The sequence below is a fragment of the Oncorhynchus tshawytscha genome, linkage group LG03, assembly GCF_018296145.1.
Source record: "Oncorhynchus tshawytscha isolate Ot180627B linkage group LG03, Otsh_v2.0, whole genome shotgun sequence".
Classification (NCBI taxonomy): domain Eukaryota; kingdom Metazoa; phylum Chordata; class Actinopteri; order Salmoniformes; family Salmonidae; genus Oncorhynchus; species Oncorhynchus tshawytscha.
The window spans coordinates 55,120,039-55,133,872 of record NC_056431.1 but is presented as its reverse complement, the minus strand read 5'-3'; the positions used below and the strand labels follow the sequence as shown (position 1 = coordinate 55,133,872).

Below are 13,834 nucleotides of genomic sequence, written 5' to 3'. Positions count from 1 at the left end.
AGCGGGAAAGCGTTGAGAAGGAATATGGCTAACCTAATGGGATTAATAGTTCAACATTAGACTGATATGTTATTATAGGCTACTCTCTAACCAAGCCTTGTAATCCTATGGGGGTTTGGAGGGTGGTTTCAGACAAGGGGAATTCCAGTCTGTTGCTTTAACTTGGCTGCTGTGTTATTCCAGATTGCAACCACAAGCAGCATGGGAGGAACCGGAGGGGAGTGGCCAGGGGTGTGTCACCTGTCAGATGGGCGGGCTCTGCTCAGACCCCACACAGGAAGGCTTATTGTGGAGGGAGGAAGAGGAGACACCCACAAGACCATAGAAGGTACACTACATGACAAAAGTACGTGGACACCTGCTCGTTGAACATCTCATTCCAAATTCATGGGCAGTAATATTGAATTAGTCCCCCCCCCCCTTTTGCTTTTATAACAACCTTCACTCTTCTGGGAAGGTTTCCACTAGATGTTGTAACATGGCTGAAGGGACTTGCATTAGTGAGGTTGGCCTTGATGTTGGGTGATTACTCCTGGTTTGCAGTCGGCGTTCCAACTCATTCCAAAGGTGTTCGATTGAGGTCAGGGCTCTGTGCAGGCCAGTCAAATTCTGCCACAGAACACACCATTTCTGTATGGACCACGCTTTGTGCATGGGGGCATTGTCATGCTGAAACAGGAAAGGGCCTTCCCAAAACTGTTGCTGCAAAGTGGGAAGCACAGAATCGTCTAGATTGTCATTGTATGCTGTAGCGTTGACTGCCCTTTACTGGAACGAAGAGGACTAGCCCGAACCATGGAAAACAGCCCCAGACCATTGTCTCTCCTCCACCAATGCATTGGGACAGGTAGCGTTTTCCTGGCATCCGCCAAACCCAGATTTGTCCGTCTGACTGCCAGATTGTGAAGCGGGATGATCACTCCACAGAACACATATCCAGAGTCCAATGGCAGCGAGTTTACACCACTCCAGACGATTCTTGGCATTGCACATGGTGATCTTAGGCTTGTGTGCGGCTGCTCAGCCATCGAAACCCATTTCACAAAGCTCCCAACGAAAAGTTTTTGTGCTGATGTTGCTTCAGAGGCAGTTTGGAACTCTGTATTGAGTGTTGCAACCGATGACAGATGATTTTTACGCGTTAACACTCTGTGGTTCCGTTCTGTGATCTTGTGTGGCCTACCACTTCGTGGCTGAGCCGTTGTTGCTCCAAGACGTTTTCACTTCACAATAACAGCACTTTCAGTTGACCGGGGCAGCTCTAGCAGGGCAGACGTTTGACAAACTGACTTGTTGGAAAGGTGTAATCCTATGACGGTGCCACGTTGAAAGTCACTGAGTTCTTAAGGAAGACCAATTTACTGCCAATGTTTGTCTATGGAGATTGCATGGCTGGGTCCCCGTTTTTATACACCTGCCAGCAACGGGTGTGGCTGAAATAGCCAAATCCACTTAATTGAAGGGGTGATCCCTGGGATGGGATTTTTCCTTGATTAATCAGGAATTTCTGCTTTTTAGGCAATTTCTAATAGAAACAGACCTTTCCCCTAGCTAAGTCATGATTTCCCTGATTTTCTATGTTGTCCTGATCATATCCAACTTACATGTTAGGCTCCCTAGTGGCGTAGCGGTCTAAGGCACTGCATCTCAGTGTAAGAGGCTTCACTACAGGCCCTGGTTTGAATCCAGGCTGTATCACATCCGGCCGATTGGGAGTCTCATAGTGTGGCGCACAATTGGTCCAGCGTTGTCCGGGGTAGGCCGTCATTGTAAATAAGAATTTGTTCTTAACTGTATTCCCTAGTTAAATAAAGGTAACATTAAAAATATATATATACATGCATGTAGCCTGCTGGTGTAGTTATGTATTCACTACACATATGATATGTAGCCTGTTACAGAGCAACCCATGGTGTTCACAGTAATGTGTTGTTTGTCTATAGATGAGGAGGACCTCTTGTCTCAGCTGTCAGACCCTGAGGACAGTCCAGATGAGAGCCTGGAGGATGCTGTTACACCCAGACCTCACACACACAGGTACTACAGGTACTACACACACACACACACACACACACACACACACACATTATAGCTCCAATACTGCCTTCCAACTGTCGTGGAGAGTTTACAAGAACTTAATATAGGCTTTATATATAATATAATATAGGCTTTATATATAATATAATATAGGCTTTTAATACAAACATATCAGAAGATTAGATGGTCCGTGGAACACACACTTTTCCAGAGCACTGGCTCTGTATTTATACACATACAACATATGAGTCCATACCACATGCAAATTAAGTTACTTCCCTCAGTCCATCTGCCACCATTATCTTTCAATCTGTGCTTCCTGCTTGTTCACGCCCAATAATGCCCATATCTGCTTTCAGTTAAGTTATAATGGTGACAGGACCTCTTCATGTCCCAAAAATAATACATGTCCATCTTATGCTATGGGCCCCTTATGTTTAGCTTGGTGTGTTCTTTGGTATGTCTGTCCTTATTAGGACTAGTAGACTATGTGTCTCTTCTCTTCCTGTCCTAAAAATATATGTCCTATGTCTATAGTCCATCCGTTGGTCATTTGGCTGACCCCCTCCTTTGTGTGACCTTGGTATGTCCAGCTGTCCTATGCTCTCATGGCCTTACTTTGGTTTCCTGTCCTATACAATAGACAATGCATTTTACCCTAAACATTTATGCATTTTATGGCTTTGGCCATTACGTCTGTTATTTCTTGGTTTCCTGTTTTTACCAGAATGGCAAATGCACTCTAAGTGTGTCCTCTTCCTCTTGTGGTCTAATGTACACCGTTCTTTGCTCAATAGTATTATGTTTGTCCCTATATGTACCTTTTGCTCCCACACTACCTGGATTTATAGCTTGAAAAGTAAGCAACTTGTGAATTGACTTGTAATACATTGCATTCTGACATCTAGTTGAGGCGTTTATAACGAACGGTGTGCTTGTTGATGTATTAGTGAGCTATGTGACAGTTTTGTCTATGCTATGTTGTTCTCAGGATCCAATCTGCAGATGTCAGGAAGAGAGTATTTACAACATTGACAACATCGTCATCCCCATGTCCCTAGCTGCCACTACCAAGGTGGAGAAACTTCACTACAAAGACATTATAACACCCAGGTATGACTTCTGGTGCTTGTTCTTTGGCTTGAGTTACTTCTTAACAAAACAGCCACATGTTTTTGTTTAACACTATTTTGAGTGTGAATGATGAAACCTTCCTATTTTGGGCCCTCACCAGTTTGCATCCCTGAAAATGGTCTGTTCTTCGATGTCCTTCGATATGTGTGTTATTTCTTCACCTCACACGTTGCTCTGTTCCTCCCTCCTTCCCTACAGCTGGAGAGTGGTTGATAACCCACCCCTGGAAGAGAGAGAGAGACAGGAAGAGGAGGAGGAAGAGGAGCTGCTGTGTGACGAGACCTTTTCCCAGAGGCATCTGGGGTGTGAAAAGAGAGAGAAACTCCGCTGGACCTCCTGGGATAAGAGCAGATGCTACAGATGCACCACCAGGTGGGCACTGGGCGCACCAACGGGTGGGCACTGGGCGCACCACCGGGTGGGCACTGGGCGCACCACCGGGTGGGCACTGGGCGCACCACCGGGTGGGCACTGGGCGCACCACCGGGTGGGCACTGGGCGCACCACCGGGTGGGCACTGGGCGCACCACCGGGTGGGCACTGGGCGCACCACGCTTCAACTTACTGCTCCTAATTGAACCTACAGTAAAGCTTCTCATCTCATTGGATCTCAATACAATACACCGTGTCTGTTTTTTCCTTAGAGAAGGTGTGGCATGCTCTTGTTCTGATGCAATAGTTTTTTAAATTTAAAATCACCTGTCTCTGTAGATCTGGCAGTAGGAACGATGGACCAGGTGTTTCTGTATGGGACCCTGTCAGGGATGACATCAGAGGTGACATCAGCACTCACGTGGACTGGAGCTGCAGTCTGGACACGGACACAGACGGAGCCTTAGAGGAGTGGGTGGTAAGAAAGGATATTCACTGTCTAGCCCTTACCAGCCTAACGTCTGGATCCTGGTTCAGCTCTTCGTTACATTCTGAGTATGACGTCTTGGTATTACATTTATTAACCCTGCTGCAGGGTGTTCATTTTGAAAATGTGGCGCTGGAAATTTCACCAGCAACATATTAATTTACCAGACATTTGGGAAATTTACTGGAACGATATGCATCGGGAGCATAACCTGATTAGGGCGTCCACCCACAGCGCTCAGAATGAACAAGTTAAAAAGGTATGAATCTGATGCAACAGATCAGAACGTTTAGCTTAAAATGTTGTTAAACTAATAGGCCTATTTCTTCACATTATATGCGCAGAAATGCGCACAAGGCCGTAGTCTACTCGCAAATGTTAGTTTCATAATAGGCCTACAGTTAGTGGGAAAACACCGTTGTCAAAGTGACAGATTAAACATTTAGAAAGAGGAGAAAAATTAAAGATGCAACAACTATCGGTTGCTAATATGACTAGGAGTGTGTCTTATGCTAAAAAGCATATTTCTTTTGCCAGTGCCAATTTGAATGATTGGCTTTGCTATTTTTGGGCCAAAGTCCGGATATTACCGGGTGACGAAACCCTGTCCGGCTGGTAGGGCCATTCCAATCAATAACCTATTAACTTTAATGCAGAGATGCTAGCAGAAACAATGCTATTTTTTGTTATACACAAGTATGTTAATTATCAAGCTGAATTAGAGCTTTTACTTCGAAGTATGACTCACTAAGACTGAACAACAGTTTCTGATTAGGTGAGATATAAATATTGATATTTCATGTAAGAGGTTAGGCCATTAGTGGTGACCATGAAACATTCCTGAGATAAAAACCTATCAGATTTCTGCAGTGTTTAGGGTAGTGGACTGGTTGAGGAGTTCTTGAGCCTACACAGATGCACTGTGGGTGATTAGACATGGCTGATTGGAGTGGGTTCTGATTGGACTAAAGTCTTAACAGGACAGCACAGGCATTTGCAGCACAGTCGATTTTGCTGCCGACTAACTGACCCCCATTAACAATCGGTTAAATTAGTTCCAAACAGTAAAATGACGTAACCTAGTAAAAATACTATGCATGCGTATTCATGGGTTGCATGTTTCGTCACAATATTGTTTTGAACGTTTGTTTTGTACCGATGCCCATCTGAGCTTTCTTCTTAAAGCAGCGCCAATGAGCTCTGATGAAGATTTCTTCAAAAGTGCATAACAGGGTGTGGTGGCTTCCTTTCCTCTTTACCATAGCCCTGCCCTAGCCTGAAAGTGGGGTTGTTTCGTACGCATACAGTCCACATTCAAGGTTTCCAAATGGCCAAAACATTCAATGAGATCCAGGGATATGGTGCAACAAAAAGGTTTATTCTTATGTCTAACAAATGATTCTCCAATCAACTTAAAGCATAGATTAATTGACATGGAAAATACATAATATGACCTGTTTGTATGTCTGTATGGTCAAAAGACTATACCTCTCCCGCGTCTAGCTAGCACTCGTCCCCCCGAAGGCCCAACTTCCTGCCTTTATCCTAACACACTTACCACGGTACAATGAATGGGCAAGAGGGGGGGCCAAAAACAAACAACAAATGAATACATCTCAATCAGGTAAATATAAATCATAAACGGATGTACCTAATAGTTCTTCATATACATTCTTATTTATTATATTTACACAAACGTACATGGAGCTCTGTATGTTCTGTCTTTTCTACAAATATGTCCAAATCGGCTCTAACACAGTGGCTTGGAAATACAATCCTCAAAAGGAGCCAAATATTTACTATCAAAACCTTTTGTCATCATTTTGATGTTGCCAGATTGACTTTAGATGCAGTATAATGTTAGCTAAGATTGAGGGGAGGTCACCGGATTTTAGCTAGCTAATGTTTTTGACTTACTTCACTAGAAAATGACAACATTGCCATCTGTCTAAAGGCCATTTGACGTCATGATAATGCTGGCAAAATGGTTTCCTACTACAAATTAAACTATTTTAGCAATGTCATCGTATTTCCAGGCATTACAGTGTAATTTAGACTAAACAGTCGTTAGCCTCTGTCCAGGAATTATGTACAGATCTCAAACATGCTCAATGTCTGAGTATTCAGGCCATGGAAGAACTGGGACATTTTCAGATTCCAGGAATTTGTGTAAAGATCCTTGATGGTGGTGGATGAATGGCACAACAATGGGCCTCAGGATCTCATCACGGTACCTCTGTGCATTCAAATTGCCATTGATACATTGATACAAATGCAATTGTGTTCGTTGTCTGTATCTTATGCCTGCCCATACCATAACCGCACCACCACCATTGAGAACTCTGTTCACAATGTTGACATCAGCAAACTTCTTTGGTTGTGCAAACCCACAGTGTCATCAGCTGTCCGGGTGGCTGGTCTCCAATGATCCCTCAGGTGAAGAAGCCGGATATGGAGGACCTGGGCTGGCACGGTTACACGGGGTCTGCGGTTGAGAGGCCAGTTGGACATACAGCCAAATTCTCTAAAACAATGTCAATTCTCTGGCAACTGCTCTGATGGACCTTCCTGCAGTCAGCATACCATTTGCATGCTCCCTCAAAACTTGAGATATCTATGGCATCATGTTGTGACAAAACTACACATTTTAGAGTGGCCTTTTATTGTCTCTAGCACAAGGTGCACCTGTGTTTTGATCATGCTGTTTAATCAGCTTTTTGATAAGCCACAACTGTCAGGTGGATAGATTACAAATTTGTGCACACAATTTGAGAGAAATAAACTTTTTGTGTGTCTGGAACATTTCTGGGATCATTTATTTCAGTATATGTCACAACAGGTCTAAATATGTCATGACAGTGTTATGACCGTATGACAGGTTATGACACGTTCAGATGTTATGACATTATGACATGGTTATGAATGTGTAAAGTGTTACCATATGACTAGGATTGTGCTTTAAGCTTGCCGACAGCTAAATCAAGTTGATATGGAATCCGGTAGAACAGGAGAGAAATGCTGATTTTATAATAGTATCAATAGAAAGCTGGGATCCTCCTCTGTTCAATACACGAGCCAATAGACGAGCCAATAGACGAGCCAACTTTGTTTTCACTGGAATTGTAATAAGAATTTTTGTGCAATGGCTGGTCTTGTATTAGCCTACAGGTTTCACTTCAAGCATCAACCAACCTCGCTGCCTGACAGGTGATATTCCACTCAAACTAAGCTCAGTATGCAGTACGTGTGTGATAAATCAGATGCATGACGGACTAACAAAAATACACAGCCGCCAATTTAATTCCACTAAATTATGCTAATTGACCTTTTATAAAGCAATAGCATGATCAGTCAAATTAATTTTCTGCGGCTAACTGATCAACGGTTAACCGTTAACATCCCTAACAGGCCCATTTACATCTCTTTTACCATTCAAAACCTACACAGAAGATGCTGAATTTAACCAAATTACTTTGAGATCTTAGTATTGGCAGATAAATGATGTGAATATTGTTCCTACATGACTCCTACAGAGAGAGAGAGCGAGCGACAGACTGTAATGTTTAACTGGTTCTAAGGTGGCAGAATAGGGATATTTATTTTACCTCCGTGGTGCTTTATTAAGTGGCTTACTGGGGCTCTCTCATACCGTCCCTGGGAGGGGTGCGTCACCTGAGTGGGTTGAGACACTGATGTGATCATCCTGTCTGGGTTGGCGCCCCCCCCTCCCCTTGGGTTATGCCGTGGCGGAGATCTTTGTGGGCTATACTCAGCCTTGTCTCAGGATGGTAAGTTGGTGGTTGAAGATATCCCTCTAGTGGTGTGGGGGCTGTGCTTTGGCAAAGTGGGTGGGGTTATATCCTTCCTGTTTGGCCCTGTCCGGGGGTATCCTCGGATGGGGCCACAGTGTCTCCTGATCCCTCCTGTCTCAGCCTCCAGTATTTATGCTGCAGTAGTTTATGTGTCGGGGGGCTAGGGTCAGTTTTTTATATCTGGAGTACTTCTCCTGTCCTATTCGGTGTCCTGTGTGAATTTAAGTGTGCTCTCTCTAATTCTCTCTTTCTCTCTTTCTTTCTCTCTCTCGGAGGACCTGAGCCCTAGGACCATGCCTCAGGACTAACTGACATGATGACTCCTTGCTGTCCCCAGTCCACCTGGCCGTGCTGCTGCTCCAGTTTCAACTGTTCTGCCTTATTATTATATGACCATGCTGGTCATTTATGAACATTTGAACATCTTGGCCATGTTCTGTTATAATCTCCACCCGGCACAGCCAGAAGAGGACTGGCCACCCCACATAGCCTGGTTCCTCTCTAGGTTTCTTCCTAGGTTTTGGCCTTTCTAGGGAGTTTTTCCTAGCCACCGTGCTTCTACACCTGCATTGCTTGCTGTTTGGGGTTTTAGGCTAGGTTTCTGTACAGCACTTTGAGATATCAGCTGATGTACGAAGGGCTATATAAATACATTTGATTTGATTTGATTAAGTCAAGAGTCTGGTTATGATAGACTGGGAGTGGTGTCTGCCCACTTCAGTCGCACATTCAGTGTACAGGCTGCACGCTCCCTGGGGCGCAGGGTGTGAAAGTCACAGGGACCCCCCTCACTTCACTTGAAGCCTGTTAATGGCTGATTCTGTACTTGTCATACGACCTTCAGCTTGCGTTATTGTGAATTATGGTTTTAAATAATATATTTTATCGTAGAAGAAAATACAGTATTATACCATCTCAATGTCATTTTTGCTGAAAGTGATACATGTAATATCCTCATCTAATGTAACCCTCATTACTCTTCTTTGGACACTGTGTTAACTAACCTCCAAATGAGCTTCAATGACATACAACACTCCTTCCTTGGCCTCCAACTGCTCTTAAACACTAGTAAAAACCAAATTCATTATTTTCAACCGTTCGCTGCCCGCACCCGCCCGCCTGACTAGCATCACTACTCTGGACGGTTCTGACTTAGAATATGTGGACAACTACAAATACCTAGGTGTCTGGCTAGACTGTAAACTCTCCTTCCAGACTCATATTAAACATCTCCAATCCAAAATTCAATCTAGAATCTGCTTCCTATTTCGCAACAAAGCCTCCTCCACTCACGCCGCCAAACATACCCTTGTAAAACTGACTATACTACCGATCCTTGACTTCAGCGATGTCATTTACAAAATAGCTTCCAATACTCTACTCAGCAAACTGGATGTAGTCTATCACACTGTCATCCGTTTTGTCACCAAAGCCTGTTTGCTCTCGTTGGCTGGCCCATGCCCCTTATTCGTCGCCAGACCCACTGGCTCCAGGTCATCTATACGTCTATGCTAGGTAAAGCTTTGCCATATCTCAGCTCACTGGTCACGATAACAACACACACCCGTAGCAATGCGCTCCAGCAGGTATATCTCACTGGTCATCCCCAAAACCAACACCTCCTTTGGCCGCCTCTCCTTCCAGTTCTCTGCTGCCAATGACTGGAACAAATTGCAAAAATCGCTGAAGCTGGATACTTATATTTCCCTCACTAACTTTAAACATCAGCTATCTGAACAGCTAACCGATCACTGCAGCTGTACATAGCCCATCTGTAAATAGCCCACCCACCTACCTCATCCCTATCTATCTACCTACCTCATCCCCATATTGTTTTTATTTACTTTTCTGCTCTTTTGCACACCAGTATTTCTACTTGCTCATCATCAACTGCTCATTTATCACCCCAGTGTTAATTTGCTAAATTGTTGTTTTGCACACACTGTATATAGACTTTTTTTTCCTATTGTGTTATTGACTGTACGCTTTTTTATTCCATGTGTAACTCTGTGTTGTTGTTTGTGTCGCACTGCTTTGCTTTATCTTGGCCAGGGCGCAGTTGTAAATGAGAACTTGTTCTCAACTAGCTTACGTGGTTAAATAAAGGTGAAATAAATAATAATAAAACTCCCTCCTCCTACCTTCCTTGGTCTGCAGCCTCGACTCCCATGGGAGAGTCGTGTGTTCCCACTGTGTGAGGATGAGGCTCGCTGGGAGGAGAGGGAGAAGGCAGATTCCACCAGCAGCACAGATGACAGTAGCAGCTCTGTTCAGTCAACCCCATTCTCAGCCCTGTCTTCAGCCCTGTCCAGTACATCACCACCACCTGCTGGAGACGATGAGAACAACACCCTTACTGCAGTCCCCTGAAATGACTTGGCTTTACCATGGCACAGGTACAGCACAGCCACTGACAGACAGTTCATAATGTTTCACTTTTTATTGTTAATATGTAGATTTTACATATTTCATGTACAAGTGTATAGGTTAAAAACTTCTTGTGACTCTCAAACCCAGATCCGGCAGCGTAATCATCGCCTGACACAAATTAGCATAACGCAATGGACATAAATCTTCCTAGAAAATCTTCCTATTCATGAAAATCACAAGTGAAATATATTGGAACACAGCTTAGCCTTTTGTTAATCACCCTGTCATCTCAGATTTTCAAAATATGCTTTACAGCCAATGCTAGACAAGCATTTGTGTAAGTTTATCATAGCCTAGCATAGCATTATGCCTTGCTAGCAGCAGGCAACCTTGTCACGGAAATCAGAAAAGCAATCAAATTAAATTGTTTACCTTTGATGAACTTCGGATGTTTTCACTCACGAGACTCCCAGGTAGATAGCCAAAGTTCATTTTTTCCCAAAATATTATTTTTGTAGGCGAAACAGCTCCGTTTGTTCTTCACGTTTGGCTGAGAAATCGCCCGGAAATTGCGGTCACCACAACGCCGAAAAATATTCCAAATTAGCTCCATAACATCGACAGAAACATGGCAAACGTTGTTTAGAATCCATCCTCAAGGTGTTTTCCTAATATCTATTCGATAATATATCCGTCGGGACAATTCGTTTTTCACTAGGAACGATTGGAGTAATGGCTACCTCCTGCATTTTACGGGAGAATCTCTCTCGGAGCCACCATGTGACCACTTACGCAATGTGGCTGCCTACGGCTATTCTTCAACAGAAATGCATAAAACTATGTCACAATGCTATAGACACCTTGGGGAATACGTAGAAAGTGTAAGCTCGTTGATGGTACATTCACAGCCAAATAGGGAGTCATTGGAACGCAGCGCTTTCAAAACCTGGGGCACTTCCGGATTGGATTTTTCTCAGGCTTTCGCCTGCAACATCAGTTCTGTTGTACTCACAGACAATATCTTTACAGTTTTGGAAACGTTAGAGTGTTTTCTATCAAAAGCTGTCAATTATATGCATATTCTAGCATCTTTTCCTGACAAAATATCCTGTTTAAAACAGGGATGTTTTTTTTTTTTTAAATAATGAAAATACTGCCCCCTAGTACCAATAATAATAACAATTTAAAAAAAAAAACATTAGTTGGACTGTATTGCTCCCGATTGGCACAGCGGTCTAAGCCACTGCATATCAGTGCTAGAGGTGTCACTACAGACCCTGGTTCGATCACAACTGGCCGTGATTGGGAATCCCAATTGGCCCGGGTTTGGCCGGGGTAGGCCATCATTGTAAATAAGAATTGGTTCTTAACTGACTTGCCTAGTTATATAAAGGTTAAATAAATAAAACATATATAGCTCGGCTGGATTTGTTATAAAACAATATGTTTAAGAAGTTTATGAGACCAAATACATGTAACTGCACCCACTCATCCATTGGTTAATGGTAACTTAATGGTTATATATGGCAAGAGTGGTCCAAGCTGTTTTAACTACCTGTGTTGTCTCTCCTCTCCAGATCCCTTCAGGAGTTTAGGAGACCCAAAGGGACAGAGATACAAGAGGAGGTCTGAACTCCCTGGAGTAGATGTCGCACATAATGTGTACCTCATTTTAATGTACACTTGCTACATTTCCTAAACACAGTGATATTTTATTTGGATTCAAATGTTTTGGAGGAGTTTTTTATTTATTTAAAACATTGTGATTAGTTTTATTCCTTTCAGTTCCTCTGCTGTATTTTAAGGTTTTGGATGGGATTGTGTTGGATATTCAACATGTACACACATTTAACATTTTTAAAGTTACCCTGACCTGCATTCATATTGAAGATCTGTGTACTAGTGCACAATCGATCGTAACCTTGGCTGAAAATGTACCACAGTATGTAAATAGTTGTTGCCTGTTATTTATTTTACATGTCTGATTTTGCAATTTAACATAGTTTAATATACAATGTCCTTGTTTTTGAAAGAAAAGCACATTTTATGACCATTAAAATAACATCAAGTTGATCAGAAATACAGTGTAGGCATTGTTAATGTTGTAAATGACTATTGTAGCTGGAAACGGCATAGTTTCTACATATCTACATAGTTGCTCATAATGGGCCTATCACTCCTTTGTTCCAATGGCACGTTGTTAGCTAATCCAAGTTTATCATTTTAAAAGGCTAATTGATCATTAGAAAACCCTTTTTTAATTATGTTAGCACAGCTGAAAAACTTTTGTTGAACAAAAACATTTCTCATAAGAAACTAGCTCCCTGGTACACAGAAAATACCCGAGCTCTGAAGCAAGCTTCCAGAAAATTGGAACGGAAATGGCGCCACGCCAAACTGGAAGTCTTCCGACTAGCTTGGAAAGACAGTACCGTGCAGTACCGTAGAGCCCTTACTGCTGCTCGATCATCCTATTTTTCTAACTTAATTGAGGAAAATAAGAACAATCCGAAATTCCTTTTTGATACGGTCGCAAAGCTAACTAAAAAGCAGCATTCCCCAAGAGAGGATGACTTTCACTTTAGCAGTGATAAATTCATGAACTTCTTTGAGGAAAAGATTATGATTATTAGAAAGCAAATTACGGACTCCTCTTTAAATCTGCGTATTCCTTCAAAGCTCAGTTGTCCTGAGTCTGCACAACTCTCCCAGGACCTAGGATCAAGAGAGACGCTCAAGTGTTTTAGTACTATATCTCTTGACACAATGATGAAAATAATCATGGCCTCTAAACCTTCAAGCTGCATACTGGACCCTATTCCAACTAAACTACTGAAAGAGCTGCTTCCTGTGCTTGGCCCTCCTATGTTGAACATAATAAACGGCTCTCTATCCACCGGATGTGTACCAAACTCACTAAAAGTGGCAGTAATAAAGCCTCTCTTGAAAAAGCCAAACCTTGACCCAGAAAATATAAAAACTATAGGCCTATATCGAATCTTCCATTCCTCTCAAAAATTTTAGAAAAGGCTGTTGCGCAGCAACTTACTGCCTTCCTGAAGACAAACAATGTATACGAAATGCTTCAGTCTGGTTTTAGACCCCATCATAGCACTGAGACGGCACTTGTGAAGGTGGTAAATGACATTTTAATGGCATCGGACCGAGGCTCTGCATCTGTCCTCGTGCTCCTAGACCTTAGTGCTGCTTTTGATACCATCGATCACCACATTCTTTTGGAGAGATTGGAAACCCAAATTGGTCTACACGGACAAGTTCTGGCCTGGTTTAGATCTTATCTGTCGGAAAGATATCAGTTTGTCTCTGTGAATGGTTTGTACTCTGACAAATCAACTGTAAATTTCGGTGTTCCTCAAGGTTCCGTTTTGGGACCACTATTGTTTTCACTATATATTTTACCTCTTGGGGATGTTATTCGAAAACATAATGTTAACTTTCACTGCTATGCGGATGACACACAGCTGTACATTTCAATGAAACATGGTGAAGCCCCAAAATTGCCCTTGCTAGAAGCATGTGTTTCAGACATAAGGAAGTGGATGGCTGCAAACGTTCTACTTTTAAACTCGGACAAACCAGAGATGCTTGTTCTAGGTCCCAA

The 13,834-nt window shown here is 42.7% G+C and overlaps 1 protein-coding gene across 1 annotated transcript; it reads left to right on the top strand.

Moving 5' to 3' along the window:
• Positions 1-3,035: 3,035 nt before the first annotated feature.
• kansl1l (KAT8 regulatory NSL complex subunit 1-like) lies at positions 3,036-6,177 on the top strand. The gene is made up of 3 exons (XM_042319690.1): positions 3,036-3,150; positions 3,370-3,543; positions 3,883-6,177. The coding sequence occupies exons 1-3, from the start codon at positions 3,089-3,091 to the stop codon at positions 4,187-4,189; spliced, it is 543 nt and encodes a 180-aa protein (XP_042175624.1). The 5' UTR covers positions 3,036-3,088; the 3' UTR covers positions 4,190-6,177.
• The last annotated feature ends 7,657 nt before the right edge of the window (positions 6,178-13,834 follow it).